Source organism: Juglans regia, chromosome 10, assembly GCF_001411555.2.
Source record: "Juglans regia cultivar Chandler chromosome 10, Walnut 2.0, whole genome shotgun sequence".
NCBI lineage: Eukaryota > Viridiplantae > Streptophyta > Magnoliopsida > Fagales > Juglandaceae > Juglans > Juglans regia.
In genome coordinates this window covers 4574146-4602127 of record NC_049910.1, presented here as the reverse complement: position 1 = coordinate 4602127, position 27982 = coordinate 4574146, and the positions used below count along the sequence as shown (strand labels likewise).

The window sequence follows — 27982 nt, the reverse complement described above, 5'->3', positions numbered from 1 at the left end:
ATGGATGGATGTAGCCTAGGCAACCCAGGAAGATCAGGTGTTGGAGGTGTCATACGAGATGAGAAAGGGGCCCTCATTCTAGCTTATGCAGCTGGGATCGTAGACGACACCAATAATAGTGTTGAATTAATGGCTTTAGTCCATGGTCTTCGGCATTGCAGGCTAGTGGGTATGCAGAACGTGGAACTGGAAATGGATTCCAAGATTTTAGTGAATAGGTTGCGTGAGGGTAAGTGTGGTCTATGGTATCTTGAAGACTTTTTGGGAGGAGATCCTTTTAATGTTACATTCGATAACTTACACAGTACAACATGTTTTTAGAGAAGGGAATGCGATGGCCGACGGCTTGGCGAAGTTAGGTGCTAAGGGAGTTTCTTGCCTCTGGATGGATTCTGTGGGATTGCCAACTCCTTTAAAATGAATTTTTCGTGTTGACAAAGTTGGTTTGCCTTCTTTACGAGTTTAGAATGTTGTTTGGGAATTGTATATTTGAGGTTTTCTATTATTTTGATTTGTTGGTTAAAGTTTCATAATAGGCTTGGAAAGAATGTTTCCAGTGCCATGTTTGTTTTTACGGTATTCTTTCGTCACAAGTGAGATTCTTAATAAATGTGGAGGGTTACTATATGTGATCCGATCTCTTTGGTATTTAAAAAAAAAAAAAAAGGTTAAAAAATTAGTAGTCTAATGGAAACTCAATGAATTTATTGTTGGACTCATTGTTCTTGTCGTTGTCATGCAGACTACAGCATTTGCAGAGACAAGGAGAGGTTAGGAAGAGATATGGTGGCAAGGTGTGGTGGCTTACCATTGGGAATCATTGTGCTTGAGAGACTTTTGGCAGCTAAAGAAACTTTGAACGAGTGGGAGACTGTGCACAAAAATATTAAATCATTCCTAGGGAGAGGCAGTGGCCAAGGACAAAAAACAACAATTCACAACGCCTTGGCTTTAAGTACAATGATTTACCTTCCCAATTAAAGCTCTGTTTTCTCTATTTGAGCCATTTCCCAGAGGACTTTGATATACCGACAAAGAAATTGGTTCGGTTATGGGTGGCGGAAGCCATTGTTTCACCGGAGTTAGAAGGAGAGGGAGATGAAATGCTGGAAGATATTGCAGAACTGTACTTAATTGACTTGATAAATAGACGCATCGCTGAAGTGGGTGTAATTGGAGCGAGTGGAAGGATTAAATCCTGCCGCCTCCATGATCTTACGCGCGACCTACGTTTGTCAAAAGCAAAGCAGGAAAATTTTCTCCATATTGTTAGTGGACATGAGACAAATCCCCTTTCTTCCCACAGCGTACAGAGGGTGAGTTCAACTGGTAGGATTCGAAGACTTGCCATATTTTCTGAAGATTTTCTCCCAGAAAACTACAAAGAGAATCCCCAGATCAGGTCTGTTTTATACTTTAATAAAAATAACCAGCAAATAGAATCCATGTTTGAGTACTTCAAATTACTGAAGAGTTTTGGATATGGAAGGAATACAGATATTGGATGTAGTGTTACCTGAGGAAATAGAAGATTGGTTCATTTGAGGTACTTGAGCTTAAAGAAAACTGGTAGCCTTCTCCCATAGGCAATTTAGTATGCTTAGAGACCTTGAATCTAGAAACGATCGAAGATCTAGGCTGGGAAACAACTGTAGAATTACCGGATGTTATCTGGAAGATGGAACAATTGAGACATCTTTATCTTCCCCAGTGGTGTAACAATTCAACTGATGATAAACTGCAACTGACAAATCTGAGAAACTTGCAGACGCTAGTAAACCTTCCTGCAAACAAATGTGACCTAAGAGATCTTCTTAGTTTGACCAATCTTAGAATATTGGAGCTGAATGACTCGAGACACGTCAATCACCCCAACAAAAAAAAATGTAACCTTCAGTCCTTGTCCATGAAGGCTGGATTGCTTTCATTCCCGAGACAGGTAATAGATGTACAGGAAGTAGTGCAAGGATGACCTCGTCTTTGGAAGCTGCACATAGAAGGACGGATAGAGAAAGTACCAGATTGTCACAAATTTCCTCGGAACCTCGCCAAGTTAACTTTGTGGGGATCCAGCCTAGTGGAAGACGTAATGCCAACACTGGGGAAGCTGCCTAACTTGAGGGTCTTAAGTGGATGGGAAGTTTTTGTAGGGAAGCAGATGGTTTGCTTGAAAAATGGTTTTCCTAAACTAGAATCTTTCTCCTACGTGGCTTGCTCAATTTGGAGGAGTGGACAGTTGAGGCAGGTGCCATGACCAGTCTTCGCCATTTGAAGATTTCAAACCGAATCAAGTTGAAGATGGTTCCAGATGGATTGAGGTTTGTCTCTACCCTTCAGGAACTGGAGATACGTTGGATGCCAAGGACATTCAAACTTAGACTCGAAGAATGAGAGGAGGATTCCTTCAAAGTCCAGCATGTGCCATCCATTATTTTCCTGAACTGAAATCGAAATGTCAGGTTTGTATGGTCTTTTTTTGTTGCCGCCTTCCCTAATAATTCTAATTCCTTAATCCCTGCTTCTTTTCACTGCATCAATTTTTTTTTTCTTGCTATCAACTTCAACAAATTACTTCCAAATTGGATTTGGAGTTATAAATTCCAAACTGGGAAGCATAAAACGGAAAAAACAAAACGCAATCTAAGGAAAAACAAAACAATTCCAAATAGACACGAAGCTTTTACCTTGAAAACACGATGAAACCGGTAATAAATCATTTATCTAGAGAACAAATTATATATATATATATATATATCTTTGTTTTATCCATCCCAACTCAAATCACCCAGAGGTACCTGTGACTCTCAGGGAAGCTATTACTAATGTGTTTGCTCCAAACAAATCACCTATGAAAAGAGTTTTTCATGTGCAGGCACCTTAATTGGAGCAGTCTTTTAAATCATCGTGGGGCGAAAGAATGGTCTGGCCCCTATAACATTGAAGTTTTCAGTGGCAAAGGGTTGCTGGCCCGCTGGGCATAGAGCACTTGTTTTGGATTCTCTTAGACTGAATACCTGAATACTAAATTTGTAGTCTTTCATTGCCTAGTTTAGTACATGTACCTAGTCCGTATGTATTTATGATAGATTGTTATGTTGTTACGTGATGCAGACTTGTAATTAGTGCGGGTCTTTCGAATTAAGAGAATCGGTATATATTTATTATATATTAAACAAATTTTAAAGCATGCAATAATTTTAAATTTTTTGAATTTAAATATTTTTCGAATGAAGTTGAAAATTTAAATAAAATATATATATTAAAAAACATTAAAAAAATATGGAGCCCAAACCTGAACTTTGATTTTAGGTAGCCAAACTGTTTGAGAGGAAATGCCAACCCCTGCTTGAAAGGCCATTGAAAATAATTTCACCTTGATGAAAAAACATGTTCGGATTGAACATTCACAAATGCCAACTTGTATTCTTGGATGAAGATAAATATCCCTACACCACACAACAAAGGCCGAAGGGTCACTTTCCTCCAAAGATGCAGAACAAATTGCCTGACTTCCAGGTCTCAATTATGCAGTGCAAATTACTTCAGTGCAGGGTCTACATTTTAACGCGTGAAGTCTCCTGTGGCCACAGTTTTTTTTTTATAGCCTTTTAGGTCAATCTTTGCAGTATTGACCCCTTGTTATGATAACACTCAATTGGCGTTCTCCCCCTACCCACACAAAACAGAGATAGGAAAAACTCATTTCTGCTGCCCGATCTTCTCACTTGCTTCTCTCTGCCTCGATGTGGAATTCCTTCCTCCTACCTCCTTTTGCACCTCTCTACCTTGCCTTCTTCTTCTTGCTGCACGACCTTATCTGCACGGTCCCCGTTGAATCGTCGTCTCCTTACACACCCATCGACCAAATTCTCCTCAATTGTGGCTTCTCTGGCCATTCAACTGCCTTGGATGGTCGGACCTGGATTGGAGACGCGAATTCAAAATTCCTCCCTCTTGAACAATCGCTGAACAACCACACTCGTATCGCAGCTAGACAATCCCCCACTGCTGCCCAAGTGCCCTTTGCCACAGCTCGCATCTCTCTCTTCACGTTCACCTACGATTTCCCCGTCACCGCAGGACAAAAGTTCATTCGACTATACTTTTACCCAACTTCGTACTCCGACTTTGATCGCTCTAAAGCCCTCTTCTCCGTCAAAGCTGGTCCTTTTACTCTTCTTAGCAACTTCAACGCTTCACTCACGGCAGATGCGGATGGGGATCTAGACGAAACCATATTCAGAGAATACTGTGTCAACATTGAGGAAGATCAGAGGTTGAACATAACCTTCACTCCATCTCCGACCGTGTCCGATTCCTATGCTTTTATCAACGGAATCGAAATATGGCCGATGCCTTCTAATCTCTATTACACTCCGGCGCAGGATCCAGGATTTCCTTTAATCGGCCAGAACGACCAGTACAGCATCAAGAACAGCACTGCTCTCGAGACAGTATACAGATTAAATGTTGGAGGGCGCTCCATCTCACCCAAGGAAGACACCGGCGGAATGTTCCGGAGCTGGTATCAGGACGACAAGTACTTGAAATTAGAACATGGCGTACTTTTTCTACCTGTCAACGGCACCATCAATCTAACCTTTACCAACTTACTACATAAATACGCAGCACCAGCAGAGGTCTATCAGACTGCTCGAACTATGGGGACTGAGTCAGCTATCAACCTGAGCCAGAATCTGACCTGGGAATTCTCCGTTGATTCTGGGTTTTATTATTTCATAAGGCTACACTTCTGCGAGTTTCAACCAGAGATTAACAAACCCGGAGATAGAACGTTCCGTATTTTCATAGCAAATCAAACGGCTGAGAAACCCGCGGCTGACGTCTTTATATGGGGTGGTGGTGAAAAAGGCGTGCCCGTGTATAGGGACTATGCTGTTTTTATGGATGATAAATTAGGAAGCCACAAGCAAGTGAACCTCTATATTGCAATAGGAGCAGAACCACAAGGGACTATCTACCACGATGCAATATTGAATGGCGCTGAAATATTTAAAGAAAGCGACATCAATGGCAATAATCTCGCCGGAGCCAACCCCGACCCTCTTCTGTTGCCACCACAGATTGCGCCTCCAAGGCCATCGTCGAAGCTGAAGAATAATGAATCGAAAATAATTGTCGTCGCAACGGGCGGAGTTGCCGGCTTTGTTATGGCGTCGTTTGTTGCATTATTGATTTTTTGGCGGCGTAAGAGAGTCACGAATTCGAACTCTACCTCTGGGACTACTTGGTGGGCACCATTTTCTTGCTCTACGACCAAGTCAACCAAGGCCTGCGGATCATCTCTACCTACGTCCTTGAGTCGCTACTTTTCATTGGCTGAGATTAGAGCTGCCACCCACAACTTCGACGATGTTTTCATTATTGGTGTCGGGGGTTTTGGAAAAGTGTACAAAGGGTACATTGATGGTGGGACCCACCAAGTGGCGATCAAGCGGTTGGCACCTGGCTCTCAACAAGGGGCTCACGAATTTGAGACCGAGATCGAAATGCTCTCCCAACTCCGTCACTTGCATTTGGTTTCCTTGATCGGATATTGTAACGATGGAAATGAGATGATATTGGTGTATGATTATATGGCTCATGGAACTCTCCGCGATCATCTCTACAACACCAACAACCCACCTCTCTCTTGGAAGCAGCGGCTCCAAATCTGCATTGGAGCGACACAAGGGTTGAATTACCTCCATACTGGCGCAAAACACATGATCATTCATCGTGACGTGAAGACCACGAATATCTTGCTAGATGATGATTGGGTGGCCAAGGTGTCTGATTTCGGATTGTCCAAAATGGGGCCCACCAGCGGGTCCAAGGCCCACGTAAGCACCGTCGTGAAGGGTAGTTTTGGTTATTTAGATCCAGAGTATTTCAGGCGCCAACAATTGACGGAGAAATCCGATGTCTATTCATTCAGTGTCGTGCTCTGTGAAGTGTTGTCAGCAAGGCCACCCGTATTGCGCACTGCAAACAAGAAGCAAGATGTGGGCCTTGTAGAATGGGCCCGACAATGCTATAAGAATGGAAAGCTTGATCAGATAGTTGATCCAGCATTGGAAGCACAAGTTGCACCCGAGTGTTTGAAGAGATTTGGTGAAATTGCAATGAATTGTTTGCTTGACAATGGTGTTGAACGTCCGTCGATGAATGATGTGGTGTGGAGCCTTGAATTCACATTGCAGTTGCAAGAGAGCATAGACAAAGATGGTGAGCTAGGTGTGGCTAAAACTGAGATGGTTGATGCTGGGAAAGCACTTAAATTGCCCAAGTGTGACTACAGTGATAACTTGTTTAGTAGTTGTGGCGGGCAAGTGTCAAGTAGTAGCAGGGTGACCATAACAAGCAGTGAAGAGCCGTCGAAGTTTTAGGTTGCATTTGAATAGTGAGGTATTCTCAGATATTCTATAAATAATAATAAAAAATTAATGATAGAATATTGAATAGTAATGAAGAATAGTGAAAAGTATGTGAAAAGTAATAATAAAATAATAAATAGTAGTGAAATATTCTTTGTATCCATACTAGTTACAAAGATTCAAGCAGATTGATATCCTCAAATTAACATTTTTTTTTTCCTGAGATTAGTACATTCAATTTTAGTTATATATTGTATGCATGCAAGTCATTTTAATTCAGTAGAGATGCAAGATGACGGTAGTATTGCATGCATGTATCCGACGAAGCTTATGGGTGGGACTCATGCATAATGCATCTATTAAAACTTAACCAAATATTAAGCCAAACGGCAGAAGTGCAAGTATTGGAAGATCCCTACTTCATTTTATATATGATCTATTCCTTCCCTAAATTCATTACCAGCTTCCTTAATTTCACTGATCTTCAGTCTCCGTCACCATGATTATCTCTCAATCCCAATCCCCTATATATGCATATGTATCCCCCCACGAATTAACTTTCCTCAAGGCCTCTCTCCTTCCCTCACCTTCGGGTTGGAAAAAATTGAAGTAGCCGTGTACGTACGAGGGTTGTTTGTTTGTTCTACCGAGAAAAACTTATGTGAAGCGGAAACTGTTAATAAGCAAAAGGATCCGGTACTGCCTGATGAAATACCTTCACACTGATCTACATTGCACATGCATTCACTTGGAAAATAATTAAAAAACTAGCTATATATAGGCAATATAGATTTGATTTGTATTTATGATATATATATATACATTTTAGTATACAGCACTCTTATATTAATAGAATTTATACTATAATGGAGTAATATACATTGTAGTATACTGGTGAAGATTGCAATCTGATTAGTTGAAGAATTAAAGCAGACGTTGTTATATAGCAGAATTGTGGTTTCCAAGGATACATTTTAAAAAAAAAATAAAAATCAACTGGATACGGGACGAGAGTTAGAACTAGCTTAGAGAATACATTATTTACTAACGAAACCATTAAAATTATCGAGACTGATAGCATAAGGATTAAAAGATTTTAAAATTACTTATCAGATACCTATATGTCTTAATGACAAATCAAATGGGGTATTTTAAAATAATGCCAATCCCAGCTTTCTACAGATTCATGAGCATTGCCCCATTAGTATTAAGTTTCAGACTTGCCTCTGGGAGTGGTTTCCAGCTAAAGTGTGCTCGTAGTTGCACTTGATTCTGAACTTTAACAGCTTTGTAATTGTGCATGAGGCCTAGAGCATGGTTAATCACATGTCTGGGAGTTAATCTAATCTGCTCAAACTCTCATTTGTTTCTCCTGTACCAGAATCCCCAAGCTAGACAAAAGAATAACTATAAACTTTCCTTCTCCCTCCCTTCTATTAGATTAAGATCTATATCAAACACTTTGTAGCCATTACAAGCAACAACAGAAGGCAATAATTCTTTCCAACAATTCTTTGTGGCCACACACTAGTTATCAGCCTATTAATAAAGACCCATTTCAAACTTGTGCCAGTTCTTCATTCTTATACAGATACCATCCAATATCTATGCACACCATTCTTTATTTTAAAAGAACGCATTAAGGAGCAAAAGCGTTGACATCATCAAATAATGATATACATTATATTCCATAAATAAAATAAAATAAATTAATAAATAAAAAAATTGATTTACATTATTACAATAGAAACCACCGGCCTCCCCTAAAAAAAAAAAGACTAATTTACTTAAAAGAGTAGAAAAGTTTTATTTATTTTTACCGATCAGGAATATTCCATTAATGGCAATCGCGGTTGTAGACATAAGAACGTTTCTTCGCACCTGTATTTGGGGGAAGATACCTATATTCGGCTGTAGACATAAACATGCTGATTGACTGAACAAGGGTCAGGGTCAGGTTGGACATATCAAAACCTATCCCTAGAGGTAAAATGATTTGGTTTGAAGGAAAACAAAGATGGATAGAAATTAATTATGGGAGATTACCTTTATTTTGTTTTCAGTGTGAAGCTATAAAACATGTTGACAAAATCTATGCTCTAGAAAAAAGCAGAAAAAATCTCACAGGTATGTGCATAGCTCAATATGAACAATGGTTGAGGGCCTCTATTAGCACTAATAATGTGGAATGAAGCAAGTTAATTCAAAAGCACAGCTTGGGTTAGAAGAGGAGCAAATAACTATTGGCCTTAATTCTAAAGATCTGATTATTAAAAGTGACAAAGTTATAGCAGACAATTTCTCTAGTCTCCTGGAACCTCTTTAGACCATTCATAAAGAGCAAGTAGAACAAAATTCAGATCATCACCTTCAATTAACAACATTAACCAACAAGGGAGTTTGGGAAGGTAAGACTAGTAACTCTTTGAGGGAAGGTGCAGAGATTAGTATTACCTGGTCAAAGAAAGAAAATAGCTTCGCACAATCAACTAATCCAGTTACAACATCAGAAGAAACTGTGATTAAGAAGACAAGTTGGAAAAAAAAGAGCTAGGCAATCATTTATGGACAGGGTAATTAATATGAAGTCTATGGACACTATACAGCATGAATCGGATTCAAAGAAAAGAGATATAACAGAAGTGAGACAGAATGTTCAATAGAGTCCCCTCAAGAGACAAAGAAATACACTCAATCCTGCAAGGAGTCTAACTTAGGAAAAAAAGGTGGTGGCTACTGATCAGCACCACCCACAAAAATGAAGTGTATTTGCTAGAACTGTAGAGGCCTTGAGAATCCTTGATTAGTTCAAGAGCTGCATCTTTTGGTGAAGCACAAGCACCCAAACTTAGTTTTCTTGATGGAAACTAAAAGTAGAGGGAGAAAATGGAAAGAATAAGAAACAAATTGGGATATGAAAGAAGCTTTATTGTAGATAGTAGAGGTTTCAATGGAGGAATTGCTATGACGTGAAACTCTTTAGATCAAATAGAATTGGATTCCTAAACTAGATACCATATCTTTGTGAATATTACAGTACAAGAAATTGGGAAGACCTGGCTCCTCATTGGTTTCTATGGAAACCCTTATATGGTCCTTAGAGAGGAGAGTTGGCAACTGCTAAGGCTTTTGAAGCCTGTAGATAATAAACCTTGGCTTTGTATAGGTGACATTAATGAAATACTTTACCAACACGAGAAGCTTGGAAGGGCCTCGCTTGAGACCATATACTCAGATGAAGTCCTTTGGTCAAGCTTTACAAGACTGTGAGTTGTTGGACATGGGTTATAAAGGTCCTAAGCATACATGGTTCAACAAGAGACAGGGCACTAAGTTTATCAAGGAAAGATTGGATAGAGTCATGGCAAACCAACAATTCAACAGTTTATATCAAGATATTCAAGTCTACAACATTGCTAGTTGCTCATCAGATCACAATCTTCTCTTTGTTAAGTGTAACACTCAGTTTTCAAAAGAAAGAAGAAAGGGAAGAATTTTTAGATATGAGTATAGCTGGGGGGAAAATATAGATTGTCAAAATCTAACTTCTAATGTATGGATTCAAGGCATAAAAAATGGGAGTTCATTAGAGTCTGTGACAATCAATCTGTACAAAATTAGGAACAAACTCATTAACTAGTGTAGATCTCAGAAGTAAGCCACAAGAGGTTTCATGGAAGCAAAGAAGGCAAAACTACTCCACTGGCAACAAAGAAATAATATTGAGGATTTGGATGAGATTCAACAGATTAAACAAGAAATATCTTTGATTTTGAAGGAAGAGAATTCAAAATGGCAACAAAGAGCAAAAGCAAACTGGTTCCAACGGAAGGACAGAAATACAATCTACTTTCACAAGTGTGCTTCTCAGAGAAGGAAAACAAATTATATCAGGAGCATAAATGATGAAGCTAGATAGACAAGTAACTTCTTCTCAAAGAATCAATCAAGTTTTTCAGACTTATTTTTAACAATTTATTCACAACTTATGATTCTACAGGTATTAATGAATGTTTAGAACCTATGCAAAAGCAAGTAACTGATCAGAAGAATTACAAGTTGCTTGAAGAGTTCACTTTTAGTGACGTAAAAGAATTATTTTTTACCATGAAACCAATGGGATCTCCAGGACCTGATGGGCTTTTAGCTGGGTTCTATCAATAGCATTAACAGACAGTAGGCAATGGATTCTATGCAGCTATAACTAGGGCCTTAAATACTAACAGTTGGTACAGGTCAATCAATGACACATATTTGGTCCTCATACCAAAGAAAAAAAATCCAACTCAAGTCTCTGATTACAGGACAATCAGTTTATGTAATGTGATATACAAGGTCATGTCAAAGGTGCTAGCCAACAAATTAAGAATTATTCTGCCAAATATCATCCCAAAATCTTAAAGTGTTTTTGTGCATGGGAGACACATTGTTGATAATGTTATAGCAACTTTTGAGATCTTGCACTCTATGCACAGCAGATTGAAAGGTTCAAAGGGATATATGGGTATGAAAATGGACATGAGCAAAGCATATGACAGACTAGAATGAAATTTTATAGAAGCTGTAATGGAGACCATGGGTTTTGCAAATAGTTGGATACAACTTATTTTTAATTGCATAAAAATAGTGTCTTATTCCATTCTAATAAATGGGACTCCACAACCTGTTTTTAAACTCTCGAGGAGAATAAGACAGGATGATCTCCTATCACCCTATCTTTTTATAATGTGTTTAGAAGCTATTACTCAAATTCTCAGCAAGGCAGAGAGGATGAAATTCATTTGAGGATTTCTAGTGGGAAGGGGGAAGCTTACAATCAATCATCTGCTTTTTACATATGACATTTTTCTATTTTGTAAAGCTTCCCCCATGGAATGGACCAAATTACAGTTACTTATTGAGCAAAATGAAGTGGCCTTAGGTCAAAGGTTGAACAAAAAGAAATCATCCATTTTTTTTTTTAGCAAAAACACAAACAATGGCACAAGAGGATCCATTCTAAGCATAGCAGACAAAGAAATACTACTCAAATCAGTCATTCAAGCTATTCCTATCTACTCAATGACAGTGTTTAAGCTTCCCAAAAGATTGTTGAATGATCTTAATAAGCCGATTAAAGGATGCTGGTGGGGACAACTTAATTAAGAGAGGAAACTTAGCTGGATTAATTGGAGTCAAATGGAAAAATCTAAAGCTGAAGGTGGCTTGGAATTCAGAGATTTTGAAATTTTTAATTTGGCTTTGTTAGCAAAACAAGGCTAAAGGCTATTGTAATTCCCTAACTCTTTATCTGCACAAATCTTACATTTAAAGTATTTTCCTAAATCTGATTTTTTTTTATGCAAAGCTGGGTTGTAATCCATCTTATATATGGAGGAGTTTGTTAGCAGCTAGACCTCTACTCAAAGAAGGAACAATGTGGAGGATAGGCAATGGCAAAGCCGTCATAATCTGGATTGACAAGTGGCTACCAAAACCCACCTCATTCAAACCACAAAGAATTCACTGTTTTCAGAAAATATGGTTGAGGATCTCATTAACAAAGACACAAAGGAATGGAACATTAACTTGATCAATGCAATATTCTCTAAGGAAGAGGTAGATATTATCAGACAAATACCTCTCACTCAAAGTGACAGATCTAATAAACTGATCTGAAGAGGCACAACAAATATTCAATGTCAGAAGTGCATACTATCTGCAAGGTGAAATACAAGAAAGAAAAAGTGGGCAATGTTCTAAGATTCCACGGCATAGAGAAGATTGGACTAGAATCTAGAATCTACATATTCCTCATGCTAAGAAAAAATTCATGTGAAGAGCCTGTCTTAATATTCTTCCTACCAAGGTAAATTTGTGCAAAAAGAAGGTATTGATAGATGATACATGTCTCTTATGTTTAAGTGAACCAGAAACTACTGAATACATTTTATGGGAATGCATTGCTCCAAATGACATTTTGGGGAAAAAACTTCAAGCAAATTCAAAAGAGCAAGGCCTCATGTCAAAGTTTCAAGAAGTTACTGATAGATATGTTCAACAAGTTTGAGAAGAAGAAAATGGAAGAATTGGCTCTAATTTTGTAGAACATACGGTAGAGAAGAAACCAACACGTTTTTAACAACATTCTCATTGATCCTAATACAGCCCTACATAGAGTACAACAAATGCAACAAGACCTTGAAGGACTACAATCTACACCTAGTACCAACACTCGAAGCATTAAAAATAGAGCTGCTATTTGGGATTTGCCCCCACCAAATTTCTGTAAGATAAATTCGGATGTAGCAGTTGACAGCAAAAACAACAAGATTGGTATAGAGATTGCAAATAGAGATGAGGAATGAAATTTCTTTGCAACTCTGAGGAAGAACCAATCAATGTGTTCTGATCCTTTGATAGTTGAAGCTATTGGAGTACTTACAACAACAAATTTTGGGATTGAGTTCGGCATGAGAAGAGTAATTCTAAAAGGTGATTCCAAAAGAGTAATCATGGATGTTCAAGTACAAAAGGAAGATTACAGTTACTATGGGATCATCATCTCGGACATTCAAGCTAGGGTCAAATGTTTCGAGACTTGTGTTGTTAAACATGCTCATAGGAAAGCTAATGAAATAGCTCATAAATTGGAAAAAAATGCACTACATATATCAGGGTGCATCGTAGAATTGGAGGAAACTCCTCAATGTTCAAACACTTTGCAACCATTTCAGTTATATGAAATGAGCTATTAAAACAAAACAAAAAATCTTGATTGCATATGAGAGGTTGGCTCCTTATCACATCTCATGGCACTTGCCCATCATTTTCCATTTCACGAGTGTAGTTAAAAAATAAAAAAATAAAAAATAATAGAATATTAAACAGTAATAAAAAATAATAATAAAATTTGTGAGATATTCTAGCTCAAACCTGCCTAATTGCATACAAAACTAGTTTGAAAACCCAAAACCAAATCGTGTACATGAATTAATTTGGGCGATATTATTCTTTATTTTAAGTTTGTTCTAATATTAGAATTCACACTAATTAATATGGTTTTGTTTAAGTAAATTTTTATATCAATTACTTACATAGAAACTAATTTAAAAATGTGTCTTCTGAAGTACTTGGAAGTTGCCGACTCTATAATTAAGAATATCATTTAACTAAATTTTAATATTTTTTTTTAAAAACATCCACGGGGACGCCACGCAGTCAGTACCAGCAATTAATATCATTCTGGATCAAAATGCAGTCAGTAACAGTTGTCTAGCTGTAATCCAAAAACGACGTCACCAGACTCACCACCAATGTGAGGGGAGCGTTTAAATAGTTGGGACAAAATTAAATGCCCTCCATTTTTATTTTAAACAATTAATTATATTGATAAGTGAATGAACAAAAACGCTCATTTTTTCAACATAATTAATACTATCCGTTTCAAACGAAATGCATATAATTTTATTCGGACTCTTTAATTCTTAGACTAATCATATGATGTCGTGGTCTAATGTTTATGGGTTTGGTATGCTTGATCAGATCAATAATAGTTAAATAATGTTAGTTATAGTTATAAGTTTTGTAAATATTATACATTTTTTTTAAATAATAAATTTAGTATTAAAAAATGTACTTTTTATGTGAATTTATATATATATATTTTATTTTTAAAATATGCGCACTACTACAAATGAAATTTCTTATCATAACAGTCTTATGGGTTTGATTTCAACGAAGTGCTTGAAGGATTAGTACGTGGGTGTGATGATAGAGATCAAGATCCCATGGTAGTGAAGGAGTACGTGATTTCATTTTATTAATTATTTAACAATATCTAAAGTATACACAAATAATAATAGATATTAGGAAAATAATATTTTCATTTAAGAATATCACCGAGAGAAGTCATCTATTGAATTTTTTTTTAGTTAAAAAATTATTTTCTAATAAGTTTGTATTTTTTGTTAGAAAAAAAAAATATTAAGAGATTTTAAAAAATGTTTAAAAAACTAAAAAAAGAAAAAATTGCACACTCGATGACTTTTCCAGTAGTATTTGTCGGTGTACCTAGCAGGACCCTAAACATAATTAACCCACTTGACATTGTTTTTGATCCACTTGTAGATAAGTGATTTATCCCTATCATATATGTTCAATTAGCAGGATTTAAAAAATGATTTGAGACCAAAAAAAAAACATATAGAAAACACTAATTACCATAACCAAAAATTAAAAAAAAAATTATAACTCATTTTTAAATAACTAATAAAACCGTGACATAAAAATAAATTTTAATATTATAAAACTAACTTCCGATTTTAAGTAAAGTCGTAAAATAATTATAAAATAATTAGAAGATTATGATTTTACTATCTTAAATGGGTGCATGCTGATGTCACGTTTGATCAATAGTTAAAAAGCTCCCCCTCTCAATAGTTATTCACACTCACAGTGCATTATTGGATTGTACAGTGCTTATAAATAAATTTATAAAGACCCATTTCAACAACCGACATTTATTCCCAATGTGTTTTTTTATTTCAATTTTCAAGCATTGAATCATCTGTTTTGGATGGCGTGATTGACGGAGAACTCCGTTGCATGTGATGCAGTTCTCTTGGTTAATGAAACTTTTTGACCATAAAACAAAAAGGAAACAGATCCAGTCAAAGACGGATTTTTGTTTTGTTCGGTGACTTGTGCAATATCCATGCACGCCATTCTATATTTTAAAAGAACAAATTAAACAGCAAAATTAAGCTTTCACCGCTGCAATTAACTGATATTCATTATTACATTTAAAAGCATGATCATCAGAAGCTACAATGGAAAACAATCAAACAAACAGCCCCAAAGACTAATTTATTTCAGAGTAGTTACAAAAGTTTTATTTATTTATTTTTAATGAGGATCAGCAACCCCGGGTGTAGTAGTTACGACGACGACAATCTTTGAGGTTTTTATTTGGATTTGGAACACAGTACTTTCCAGAAGGTCTGTCACATTTGGAAACTGCCGGCTTAGCACGGTTCTTAGAGCCATTAGTGACAGGTTTGTTATAGTTTGCAAGCATCCTACTTATTTCCGAATCGAAGAGAAGCTCTGGCTCCTCCATGCGGCCCTGGTAATCAAGGCCAGTGCGGGTGCCGTTGTCAAGCAGGATTGAAGAAGCAGTCGCTCCCCAACATGTCGTGTCCGGCGGGAATATCATCATCATTAGTACCGTCACCAGAAGAAAGTGACTCAGCGCTTATTTGCTGTTTCTCCCACCATCTCAGCCCCCCTTCCCTATGTTATGAATCTAGCAGTGAATGGGGAAGTAATCCTTGTGGATTCAGAAAGTGTAAAGAAATGGATGAACTGATTGCAATTGAATTACAGTTAAAAGATAACGGGGCATTTCTAGAAATCCAAACCTCCGGGAATATTTTTTTTTTACTTAATTGTTAAGTAATTATATTAAAATGAATTTATATTATTTATTTTTTTTAAAAAAATATTAAATGAATTTAAAAAAAAGTTTTAAAAAATAAATAAAAGATGACAAATTTTTTTTGCATATTCGGTGGACTCCCTTCGTGGGAGTAGCACCGTCCTTTGCAGTGGGAGTCCACCGTCCTTTTTACAAATCCTACGTGGAGCAGGTCCATTTGTAAATAAGAGGATATATATAAAAAAATTAATTTTTTAGGGGTATAATTTTTTTAAAAGAAGCCTGTACGATGTTTCATGTTTGTATATCTAAAATTTGTACATATATAACATTACTCTATTGTTTTATTCCATCTTTCGTATGTTTGTTTGTGCGTGCATATACATGCGCCGGAATTTTACTTCATTACAAGAATAACTTATGTGAAGCGGATACTGTTAATAAGCAGAAGGATCCGGTACTGCCTGATGAAATACCTTTACACTGATCTACATACATTTAACATGCATACGCTTGGGAAATAATTAAAAAACTAGCTATATATAGGCAATATAGATCTGATTTCTATTAATTAATAGAATTTATACTATAATGGAGTTATATATATTTGATCAGATTTGAACTTATTTAGACACCTATATATCGAAGGTCCAGACATTTACTGGTGAAGATTGCAATAGTTGAGGAATTCAAGCAGACGTTGTTATATAGCAGCAGAATTGTGGTTTGCAAGGATACATTTTAAAAAATAAAAATAAAAATCAACTGGATATAGGACGAGAGCTAGAACTAGCTAGCTAGAGAATACATTATTTACTAACGAAACCATTAAAATTATCGAAACTGATAGCATAAGGATTAAAAGATTTTAAATTTACTTAACAGAGACCTATATGTCTTAATGACAAATCAAATGGGGTATTTTATTATTTCACCTCAAACCCGGCCGGGAGAAGCTTTAATTGCGAGATCAATTCGGCGGTGTTTGTGAATTTGTGGACAAATCTTCCATTATATCACTATCAGGACTGTTCATCTTCTCTCTCTCTGAATCCGCCTTCTCTTGCAGCTCCAGTGCAAGTTCTAGCTTTTCGATCACATCTACCATCGTAGGCCGTTGGATCCCCTTATCTTGCAGGCAAGTCATCGCAATCTCCACGTATACCTTGAAGCATTCTGGAGCTATCTTCCCGGCCTTCAGATAGGGATCTACGATTTCTCCAATGCTCCCATTCATGTTGCATTTTTGGGCCCAGTTGACCAAACTTACACGCTCCCGCTCGGCCGCTTGGAGATCCAGCGGTGGTCGGGCACATAATACTTCCAAGAGCACCACGCCAAAGGAATATACATCGAATTTTGTTGTGAGTCGGTGGCTCCTAAAGTATTCCGGATCCAAATATCCAAACGTGCCGTCTACACTAGTAGTGATATTGATACCACTTAAGTCGTTGTAACTAGCCGTAGCGTTACTCGCAATCTGTTCGGACAATCCAAAATCCAAAGGTCCCCTCGTACCCTCCACGTCCACGACGAGGTTGCTAGACTTGATTATGTCATTCAAAAGCTGTCTGGACAATCCGAAATCTGAAACTTTGGCTACCAATTTCTCGTCCAAGAGAATATTGGCCGTCTTCACGTCACGGTGGAAAACTGGGTTCTTCAACCCCGTGTGTAGGAAGTGCAGGCCACTCGCCACTCCGATGCAAATTTGGAGCCTCTGTTTCCACATAAGGGGGGCCTTGTCGGTGCCGTAGAGGTGGCCGCGGAGCGTGTTGTTGGCCATGAAGTCGTAGACGATGATCCTCTCGCCCTTATCGATGCAGTATCCGAGGAATGAAATGAGGTGGACGTGGCGAATTTGACAGAGCAATAGAGTCTCCGTCCTGAACTGTACTTCACCTTGCGATGAACTCACCGTCAAGCGCTTTATCGCCACAGGCCGGGAGTTACCCTCGTCAATGAAACCCTTATATACTGTGCCAAAGCCACCCTTACCGACGATTAATTCTCTATTGAAGTCGTAGGTTGCTGTTTTTATTTCGTCTAGAGAAAAGCGGCGGCATAGTTCTCCGGGCAGGGATGAGGGTCTTGTCTTTCCTGAAAAACCCAAGTGCTTCCTCAGTTTCGAAAGAGCGCTAGCCATCAAAACACCAGAAAAAGCTCGCCCAAGAAGCACACACTCCACTTCCTGTAGCAATGGAAATCGTTTTCTTTATATTGGCCTTGCTCACAACTCACAAGATCATTGATGTTACCTCCTGAGGTAAAGATGGCTAACCACAACAAATTTAAAAGATATATATTTATATTATTATATATATAAATATATAATACATATATAAATATCATGACAACAAAGAAAGATTCTTTTACAATGAAAAGAAATAATGCGAGCATTCTCAAATATATATTTTATTAATTATTTTTTTTATTAAATATATATAACTCCATTATAGTATAAATTCTATTAATTAATAAAAATCAAATCTATATTGCTTATAGCTAGTTTTTTATATTTGATGTAGTACAGTAAAGAAATTCTATTTACAATCTTCAAGTAGAAATTGTATGTGTAGACACATTATTAAATGAGAGAAAACATAATTTTAAGAGGAATAATTTTGTAATTTTAAAAAATTTTAAAGTCAAAATAGCCTAGGCTTGCATTGCAGTCTCTGTTTGGAGACTGTAACTAGCATTGCTCATGTACAGTAACCTTTAAATTTGAAATTTTTTTTGAAAATCACTGTAGCTAAATTCATTAATATAATGTGAGTATATTTTACTCTTTAATAATTAAATATTTATTGAATTTAACTTTTAGCTAATATAACGAGAGTAATCTAATAGATTATATATTTCATCTTTAATATCCAAGTTCCCTACAGTATCACCGCAACATTTAGTAGTAGTAGACACTGTTCACAAATATATAAATTTTTTTATTCATTTCTCTTTCTTACCTTTTATTTATTTATTTATTTTTTCTTTCTTTCACTACAGATATTAGAAAGTAAACTTTCGGATCATGGTGGTGCACAGTATGTACGGGGATCATATGAATTGAGGAAGGAGACTATTTTCTGGGGTGCAATAGCAAACCAAAATGTTTGTTGGTGGTGGGCGTAGTTGTAATTATATAACATGCTCTATTTTATTGAATTAATTTATATTTTAATTTAGTTTATAAATTTATATTAATTTAAAATAAAATATAATTATATGATATTATATATGAGAAGATATTGTAAATATCAAAAGATATAAAGATATTATTGGTAGTAAGAAAAAATATTTGAAATGAATATAAAAAAATTAAAAAGTATAATATTTAAATGTATGAAGAAAAAATAGATAAATTAATATATGGTATATTGTAAAAGTTAATATGTAAAATAAAAAAATTATGAGTTTTGATAATATATTTTAAATGATAGATTGAACTTCAATCATTGAAGAATCTATTAGAAGTGATCTCGTCAAAAATTTGGGCGAAGTTTTTTAAATAATATAAAATAAAAAGTACTTCATCACAGTACAAAGAATTAGGTCTATTATATAGATAAAATTGGAATAAAATATTATTAAAATATAATTTTTTTAATATATAATTTTTTTATTTTAAAATTTTAAAAATTAAATTATTTATTATATTTTATTTAAAATTTTAAAAAAATTATAATAATAGTGAATCCAGATAGCATTTGGTATCATTGTGCAAAAAAAATTCGAGTCAAAGAAACGACGAAGCTGCTCTGAACCTTCTTATGCGCGTTTTAATTTTTTTTATTGATAAAATCCTACACGTTTTAACGAAGAGAGTTGGTATGGATCGGCAACTGCTTTCCACCCCCAACTGCAGACGACTTCTTTTTTATATTTTAATGTCAGACCATCGTTACCACATCCAACCCATCTCTCTCGTGACGTCTCTCTTATATTTTAAAATATGAGTGAGAAAAAATTAAATAAGAAATGTTATAAAATTAAAATATTATTATAATATAATTTTTATTTTGATATTTGAAAATATATTATTAATTTTTTATTTTATTTTAAATTTTAAAAAATTTATAATTATTAAATAATAATTATGAAAAGATAATAATTAGAAAATATTTATACTGTGATACTTGAAAAGATAATTATGAAAAATTTTCAAATGAAATTAGATTAGAGAGCTCTATCCCTAAATTCATAGCCAAGACTCGTACTGTTTCATGTCATTGTGCGAAAAATCCAGCCTATCAAGTCAGCGAGAAGCGAAGCTGCGCAGAACTTTCGTACGCGATTTCGTACTTCACAAGTTTTAATGAAAACTAATGTTAGGTAACAACTTTAGATAGATATATTTTTACATTTTTTTTAGATGAAATTTATTTTTTTCAAAAATTTAAAATTAAAAAATATTTTAATTAAAAATTACATAAAAATAAACACATAAATTAATATGACTTAATATAATATATTAAATTATAAAATTATTTTTATTAAAAAATAAATCTAATAAATTTTATAAAATCACATTAATTTATAAATTTATTTTATATAATCTCTTTAAATATATAACAGTTCTTCATAAAATTTATCTATTTAAGTTCTTATATTATTGGTAATAAAAAACATTTCAGCCCCCTGAAGATCAAGTTGAGGCGATAAAGTAATAAAATGCCTGCTTAAATTAATTGGCGCCTATTAAAAATACAGGCAGCTGAAAATACACGTCATAGAGGGTGACCACGTCGGAGCCCTATGAGCGGTAAACAATTAAAGATGGGCAATAATAGAGAATAGAAATGATTTTTTTATTATTAAAAGCAAATCAGCCCCCTCAAGTTAAGGTGATAAAGTCATAAAACAGATGGGCCAACACTGTAATGATAATTGCTAGAGGAAAGAGATGGCAAACATGGGATAACATTGGTGCAGGCCGCAAACAAGTTCTGAACTTCCATTAGTTTCTAGAGTTTGGCGACGAGGGCGCGCGCATACCATGGCAGAGTCTGTGGTGTCCTTCGTTGTAGAAAAGCTCGGCAACCTTCTAATTGAAGAAGCCGCGTTTTTACAAGGTGCGGGCGAGGAAGTAAGGCAGTTGCAAATCGAATTAAAACGGATGCAATGCTTCTTGAAAGACGCCGATAATAGACAGAACGAAGACGAGAGGGTCCGAAATTGGGTTTCTGAGATTCGGGACGCTGCTTACGATGCTGAGGACTCCATAGAAACTTTTGCCCTTGAAATATCGTACTCCAAGAACAGATCGGAAAATTCACTCAAAAGGTTCGTTCCTGCTTTCGACAAAGGCAGAAAACTTCACAAACTGGGCTCCAAGATCAAGGCCATTAAAGCTACAATCTCCGACCTCACTAGAAGCCTACAAACCTATGGAGTAACGAGTGCTGTAAGAAATGAAGGCTCGAGTTCAGAGTTCCAGAGGCAAAGACAGTTGAGATGGTCTTATTCCCATGTTGTTGAAGAGTACATCGTGGGATTAGATGAAAACATAGTTCAAGTAGTTGAACAGCTGGTAGACGAAGAAAAGAACTGTCAAGTTGTCTCTATCTGGGGGATGGGTGGACTAGGCAAGACCACTCTTGCCAAGGAAGTTTATCATCACAGAACTATTAGGCGTCATTTTGAAGGTTTCGCTTGGGCTTATATCTCTCAACAATGCAAATTCAGAGATGTTTGGGAAGGAACTTTAATCAAACTTACCTCTCCATCCAAAGACGAGAGGGATCGGATCTCACAAATGGAAGATGAAGAGCTAGCAAAGAAGCTTTATGAAGTACTGACGGAGAAGAGATGTTTGGTGATCCTCGACGATATTTGGAACACCGACGATTGGGATTCACTGCGTCCTGGCTTCCCATCTGGAAAAGTGGGCAGCAAAATGTTAGTAACAACTCGCAATAGAGAACTAGCATTGCATATTTATCCCGGAGGTTTACATAACCCAGAGTGTTTAAATGTAGAACAGAGTTGGAAGTTGTTTCAGAAAAAGGCATTTCCCAGAAAAGATACAGGTTTGTACTCATCCAACTATATATTTATGTAGAAAACACATATTTCGGTTTTTGGCAAAATTCTTGATCTTCATCCAAGCACGTGATAAAACAGACTTACATTAACAAAAACCTAATTAATAAGACTATCTCATACATTCTCTTACAAGTATAATCACAGCGGATACTAAAATAGTCAAAATAATACCAAATATGGTCAACTTGATGATACAGAGAGCATCAAAATGCGAAAAAGGAAAGCTATGGCAGTTGTATTCCCAGATGACCTCTCAAAAGGGGGTTTTTGGTGCTAAGGGGTATATTCTATTAAGCTTACAGCTGAACAAAACTTCCAATTTTGGATGCAGAGGGGAGATAACCTCATCTCATTTCATCTAATTTCAACTAATCAGCTCACTACTATTCACAGACATTTTCAACTGATCTCATCTCACTATTCAACTAAATTCATCTCACTATTCAACTAAATGGTAGCTGGCCCTTGATAAGCTCTATTTATAACTGCAGAACTTCATCAAGCGAGATTGCATGCTTGGTTGGAGGGTAGAATAACCCACAACATCTTTTAAATGCTCTCTTCTTCTGCTTCTAACCGTTAAAAAATTAGTAGTCTAATGGAAACTCCATGAGTTTATTGCTGGACTCATTGTTCTTGTCGTCATGTCATGCAGACTCCAGCATTTGCAGAGACAAGGAGAGGTTAGGAAGAGATATGGTGGCAAGGTGTGGTGGCTTACCATTGGGAATCATTGTGCTTGGGGGACTTTTGGCAACTAAAGAAACTTTGAACGAGTGGGAGATTGTGCACAAAAATATTAAATCATACTTAGGGAGAGGCGGTGGCCAAGGAAGAAAAACAACAATTCACGACGTGTTGGCTTTAAGTTACAATGATTTGCCTTCCCAATTAAAGCTCTGTTTTCTCTATTTGAGCCATTTCCCAGAGGATTTTGATATACCAACAAAGAAATTGGTTCGGTTATGGGTGGCAGAAGCCTTTGTTTCACCGGAGTTTGAAGGAGAGGGAGATGAAATGCTGGAAGATATTGCAGAACTGTACTTAATTGAATTGATAAATAGATGCATCGCTGAAGTGGGTGTAATTGGAGCGAGTGGAAGGATTAAATCCTGCCGCCTCCATGATCTTATGCGTGACCTATGTTTGTCAAAAGCAACGCAGGAAAATTTTCTCCATATTGTTAGTGGACATGAGACAAATCCCCTTTCTTCACACAGCGTACGGAGGGTGAGTTCAACTGGTAGGATTCGAAGACTTGCCATCTTTACTGAAGATTTTCTCCCAGAAAACTACAAAGAGAATCCCCAGATCAGGTCTGCTTTATACTTTAATAAAAATAACCAGCAAATAGAATCCATGTTTGAGTACTTCAAATTACTTAGAGTTTTGGATGTGGAAGGAATACTGTTATTGGATGTAGTGTTACCTGAGGAAATAGGAAGATTGGTTCATTTGAGGTACTTGAGCTTAAAGAAAACTGGTATGAGGAAGTTGCCTTCTTCCATAGGCAATTTAGTATGCTTAGAGACCTTGAATCTAGAAACGATCGAAGATCTGGGCTGGGAATCAACTGTAGAATTACCGGATGTTATCTGGAAGATGGAACAATTGAGACATCTTTATCTTCCCAAGTGGTGTGACAATTCAAGTTATGATAAACTGCAACTGACAAATCTGAGAAACTTGCAGACACTAGTAAACCTTCCCGCAAACAAATGTGACCTAAGAGATCTTCTCAGTTTGACCAATCTTAGAAAATTGGTGCTGAATGACTCGAGACACTTCCACGAGTTCGGGGCAATCGTCAATCACCCCAACAAAAGATTATGTAACCTTCAGTCCTTGTCCATGAAGGCTGGATTACTTTCATTCCCTCGTGAGGTAATAGATATGCAAGAAGTAGTGCAAGGATGTCCTCGTCTTTGGAAGCTGCACATAGAAGGACGGATAGAGAAGCTACCAGATTGTAACGAATTTCCTCGGAACCTCGCCAAGTTAACGTTGTGGGGATCCAGCCTAGTGGAAGACGTAATGCCAACACTGGGGAAGCTGCCTAACTTGAGGGTCTTAAGTGGATGGGAAGTTTTTGTAGGGAAGCAGATGGTTTGCTTGGAAAATGGTTTTCCTAAACTAGAATCTTTACTCCTACGTGGCTTGCTCAATTTGGAGGAGTGGACAGTTGAGGCAGGTGCCATGCCCCGTCTTCGCCATTTGAAGATTTCAAACTGCACCAAGTTGAAGATGGTTCCAGATGGATTGAGGTTTGTCTCTACCCTTCAGGAACTGGAGATACGTTGGATGCCAAGGACATTCAAACTTAGACTTGAAGGAGGAGAGGATTTCTTCAAAGTCCAGCATGTGCCATCCATTATTTTCCTGAACTGAAATCAGAATATCAGGTTTGTACGGACTTTTTTTGTTGCCGCCTTCTCTAATAACTCTAATTCCTTAATCTCTGCTTCTTTTCACTTCATAAAAAAAAAAAAAAAAAAATTCTTGCTATCAACTTCAACAAATTTACTTCCAATTTGGATTTGGAGTGATAAATTCCAAACTGGGAAGCATAAAACGGAAAAAGCAAAAAGCAATCTAAGGAAAAACGAAACAATTCCAAATAGACACGGAGCTTTTACCTTGAAAACGCGATGAAACCGGTAATAAATCATTGATCCAGAGAACAAAGATACCATGTATATGAGAAGATAGAAGAGAGTAAAATAAGGTATGGTGCATATATATATATATATATATATATATACACATATATATAGATATCTTTGTTTTATCCATCCCAACTCAAAACCCAGAGGTACCTGTGACTCTCAGAGGAAAGCTATTACTAATGTGTTTGCTCCCAACAAATCACCTATGAAAAGAGTTTTTCATGTGCAGGCACCTTAATTGGAGCAGTCTCTTAAATCATCGTGGCGGCGAAAGAATGGTCTGGCCCCTATAACATTGAAGTTTTCAGTTGCAAAGGGTTGCTGGGCATGGAGCATTTGTTTTGGATTCTCTTGACTGGATACTAAATGTGTAGTCCTTCATTGCTTGCTTAGTTTAGTACATGTATCTAGTCCATATGTATTTATGATAGATTGTTGCGTTGTTGCTTGATGCAGACTTGTAATCAGTGTGGGTCTTTTGAATTAAGAGAATCAGTATATATCTATTATATATTAAACAAATTTTAATGCGCGCAATAATTTTTAATTTTTTAGATTTAAAATATTTTTCGAATGAAGTTGAAAATTTAAAGAAAATATATATTAAAAAACATTAAAAAAATATGGAGCCCAAACCTCAACTTTGATTTTAGGTAGCCAATCTGTTTGAGAGGAAATGCCCATCCCTGATTGAAGGCCAGTGAAAATAGTTTTACATTGTTGAAAAAACATGCTCGGATTGAACATTCACAAATGCCAACTTGTATTCTTGGATGAAGATAAATCTCCGAATGATGGCCTACACCACATAACAAAGGCCAAAGGGTCCCTTTCCTCCAACGACGCAGGGCAAATTGCTTTTGGCTTCCAGGGTCTACATATTAACGCGTGAAGTCTTCTGTGGCCAAAGTTTTTTATAGCCTTTTAGGTCAAACTTTGCAGTATTGACCCCTTTTATGATAACCCTCAATTGGCGTTCTCCCCCTACCCACACAAACCAGAGAAAGGAAAACTCATTTCTGTTGCCTGATCTTCTCACTTGCTTCTCTCTGCCACGATGTGGAATTCCTTCCTCCTACCTCCTTTTACACCTCTCTACCTTCTCTTCTTCTTCTTGCTGCACCACCTTATCTGCACCGTCTCCGTTGAATCGTCGTCTCCTTACACACCCATCGACCAAATTCTCCTCAATTGTGGCTCCTCTGGCAATTCAACTGCCTTAGATGGTCGGACCTGGGTTGGAGACGCGAATTCAAAATTTCTCCCTCTTGAACAATCGCTGAACAATCACGCATCTCTGACCCGTATCGCAGTTAGACAATCCCCCACTGCCGCCCAAGTGCCCTTTGCCACAGCTCGCATCTCTCTCTCCACGTTCACATACGATTTCCCCGTCACGGCCGGCCAAAAGTTCATTCGACTATACTTTTACCCAGCTTCGTACTCCGACTTTGATCGCTCTAAAGCCCTCTTCTCCGTCAAAGCTGGTCCTTTTACTCTTCTTAGCAACTTCAACGCTTCACTCACAGCAGATGCTGATGGGGATCCGGGCGATACCATATTTAGAGAATACTGTGTCAACATTGAGGAAGATCAGAGGTTGAACATAACCTTCACTCCATCTCCGACCGTGTCTGATTCCTATGCTTTTATCAACGGAATCGAAATCTTATCGATGCCTCCAAATCTCTATTACACTCCGGCGGACGATCCAGGATTTTCTTTTATCGGCCAGCACAACCTGTACAGCATCAAGAACAGCACTGCTCTCGAGACAGTATACAGATTCAATGTTGGAGGGCGCTCCATCTCACCCACTGAAGACACCGGAATGTTCCGGGGTTGGAGCCAGGACGACAAGTACTTGAAAGAATATGACGTACTTTTTCTACCTCTCAACGACACCATCAATAATCTAAGCTTTACCACAGTACCTGCGTACGCTGCACCGGAATATGTCTATCGGACTGCCCGAACTCTGGGGAACGACACGGACATCAACCTGAGCTACAATCTGACCTGGGAATTCCCCGTTGATTCTGGGTTTTATTATTTCATAAGGCTACACTTTTGCGAGTTTCAGCCAGAGATTGTCTGGAGTGGAGACAGAAGGTTCCGTATTTTCATAGCAAATCAAACCACTGAGAAAGATGCCGACGTGATTCGCTGGAGTGGTGGAAATGGTGTGCCCGTATATAAAGACTACGCGGTTGCGATGTTCGCTAAAGAAGGAGACAAGAAGGTGAACCTCTACATTGCTATAGGAGCAGAACCGCGGAGGTGGATGACTTCTTACCAAGATGCAATCATGAACGGCATCGAAATCTTCAAAGTAAGCGACCCTTCAAACGGCAATCTCGCCGGACCCAACCCCGACCCAATTCTGGTGACCCTTCCGACGATTGAGCCACCAAAACAATCGAAGAACTCGAAGAACAGTAGAAGAACGACCATTTTCGTTGCTGTTGGTGGAGTAACCGGATTAATATTGGCTTCGATTCTCGGGTTCTTGATTTTCCGGACGGCTAGGAGGGAAAAGAATTCGTTCTCCACCGACTGGACAACTTGGTGGGGTCCGTTTTCGCTCTCGACGACCAAGTCAACAAAGACTTGCAGATCGTCTCTGTCGGTAGCTCTGAGTCGTCGGATTTATTGTGCCGTGGAATCCCAAATTCAGGACAATCAGGAGGGAGAAGAGAGTCAAGGACTCCGACCCTAGTTATGCCGCGGCTGGATTGAATCTTATTCGAACTACATCTGACTTGATCTGTCCAAGCTAGGAAGGTAAGTAGGCAAGCTCGACAAGAGCCCCAGTCTATATGCACTGCATGGCTGGGGCTAGTTTCTCTCTCTTGGAACAAATCAACCATGACCATTACGGAAGCAAGTCATTTTACTCCACACATGAAATTATAAATAGCATTTTGTGTTTCTGAAGAATATTAGTTTAATTTTCTTTTGCTGAGTAATTTCTCATTTTCTCTTGACTCTTTTTTCTCCCAAAAATAATCATGTTTTGTCGATTTTAATTTATGTTTTGTGGTTGCATTTTCCGGTTTCGGGGACCTACGCTATAATTCGATGATCCTCTCACTTTTCATAGTTAATAAATAGTTTGTAAATAATAATAAATTATTTATAAATAATAAGAAATTAATTTGAGAATATTTAAGAATAATTATATTTTCAAACATGTCCTTATATATTTATATATTACTTATTTATATACAATATTGATGAATGTGCACGATATCTATAATTTTTTGTCTAGTATGAATCAAGAAGTGCTATTTTGCAAAAGAGGGAATGATCCACTGGGACAAATTAAGTTCTAATCTGAAAAGGAAATTGCATTGAAGTAAATAAAATTGATGAAAAAACTTGAATAGTTTTATAGTGAAAGAATATGTCCGTCGGCAATTTGACAATTGAAATAATATCAACATTGGAGGATATAACCGTTGAAAGATTATAAC

At 37.1% G+C, this 27982-nt stretch overlaps 4 protein-coding genes and 1 pseudogene across 4 annotated transcripts; 4 read left to right on the top strand and 1 right to left on the bottom strand.

Moving 5' to 3' along the window:
* Positions 1-2528, top strand: LOC109020917 (annotated as a pseudogene).
* A 772-nt stretch (positions 2529-3300) lies between these two features.
* On the top strand, positions 3301-6563 carry LOC109020919 (receptor-like protein kinase FERONIA). Its single transcript, XM_019003450.2, has one exon. It carries the CDS (start codon positions 3744-3746, stop codon positions 6387-6389), a length of 2646 nt encoding a protein of 881 aa, XP_018858995.2. The 5' UTR covers positions 3301-3743; the 3' UTR covers positions 6390-6563.
* A 9911-nt stretch (positions 6564-16474) lies between these two features.
* On the bottom strand, positions 16475-18054 carry LOC109020921 (receptor-like protein kinase FERONIA). Its single transcript, XM_019003452.2, has one exon. It carries the CDS (start codon positions 17939-17941, stop codon positions 16766-16768), a length of 1176 nt encoding a protein of 391 aa, XP_018858997.1. The 5' UTR covers positions 17942-18054; the 3' UTR covers positions 16475-16765.
* A 2577-nt stretch (positions 18055-20631) lies between these two features.
* On the top strand, positions 20632-25043 carry LOC109020918 (putative disease resistance protein At1g50180). Its single transcript, XM_019003449.2, has 3 exons — positions 20632-21824; positions 22496-24242; positions 24736-25043. The coding sequence occupies exons 1-2, from the start codon at positions 20792-20794 to the stop codon at positions 24226-24228; spliced, it is 2766 nt and encodes a 921-aa protein (XP_018858994.2). The 5' UTR covers positions 20632-20791; the 3' UTR covers positions 24229-24242; positions 24736-25043.
* A 402-nt stretch (positions 25044-25445) lies between these two features.
* LOC109020920 (receptor-like protein kinase FERONIA) lies at positions 25446-27586 on the top strand. The gene is made up of 2 exons (XM_035694766.1): positions 25446-27230; positions 27327-27586. The coding sequence occupies exon 1, from the start codon at positions 25564-25566 to the stop codon at positions 27223-27225; it is 1662 nt and encodes a 553-aa protein (XP_035550659.1). The 5' UTR covers positions 25446-25563; the 3' UTR covers positions 27226-27230; positions 27327-27586.
* The last annotated feature ends 396 nt before the right edge of the window (positions 27587-27982 follow it).

Bases quoted from the DNA above. Each gene is read 5' to 3' on its own strand.
- LOC109020921 (XM_019003452.2), bottom strand. From the start codon at position 17,941: ATGGCTAGCGCTCTTTCGAAACTGAGGAAGCACTTGGGTTTTTCAGGA.
- LOC109020920 (XM_035694766.1), top strand. From the start codon at position 25,564: ATGTGGAATTCCTTCCTCCTACCTCCTTTTACACCTCTCTACCTTCTC.
- LOC109020918 (XM_019003449.2), top strand. From the start codon at position 20,792: ATGGCAGAGTCTGTGGTGTCCTTCGTTGTAGAAAAGCTCGGCAACCTT. The intron at 21,825-22,495 runs GTTTGTACTCAT...CATGTCATGCAG, and splicing joins ATTTCCCAGAAAAGATACAG to ACTCCAGCATTTGCAGAGAC.
- LOC109020919 (XM_019003450.2), top strand. From the start codon at position 3,744: ATGTGGAATTCCTTCCTCCTACCTCCTTTTGCACCTCTCTACCTTGCC.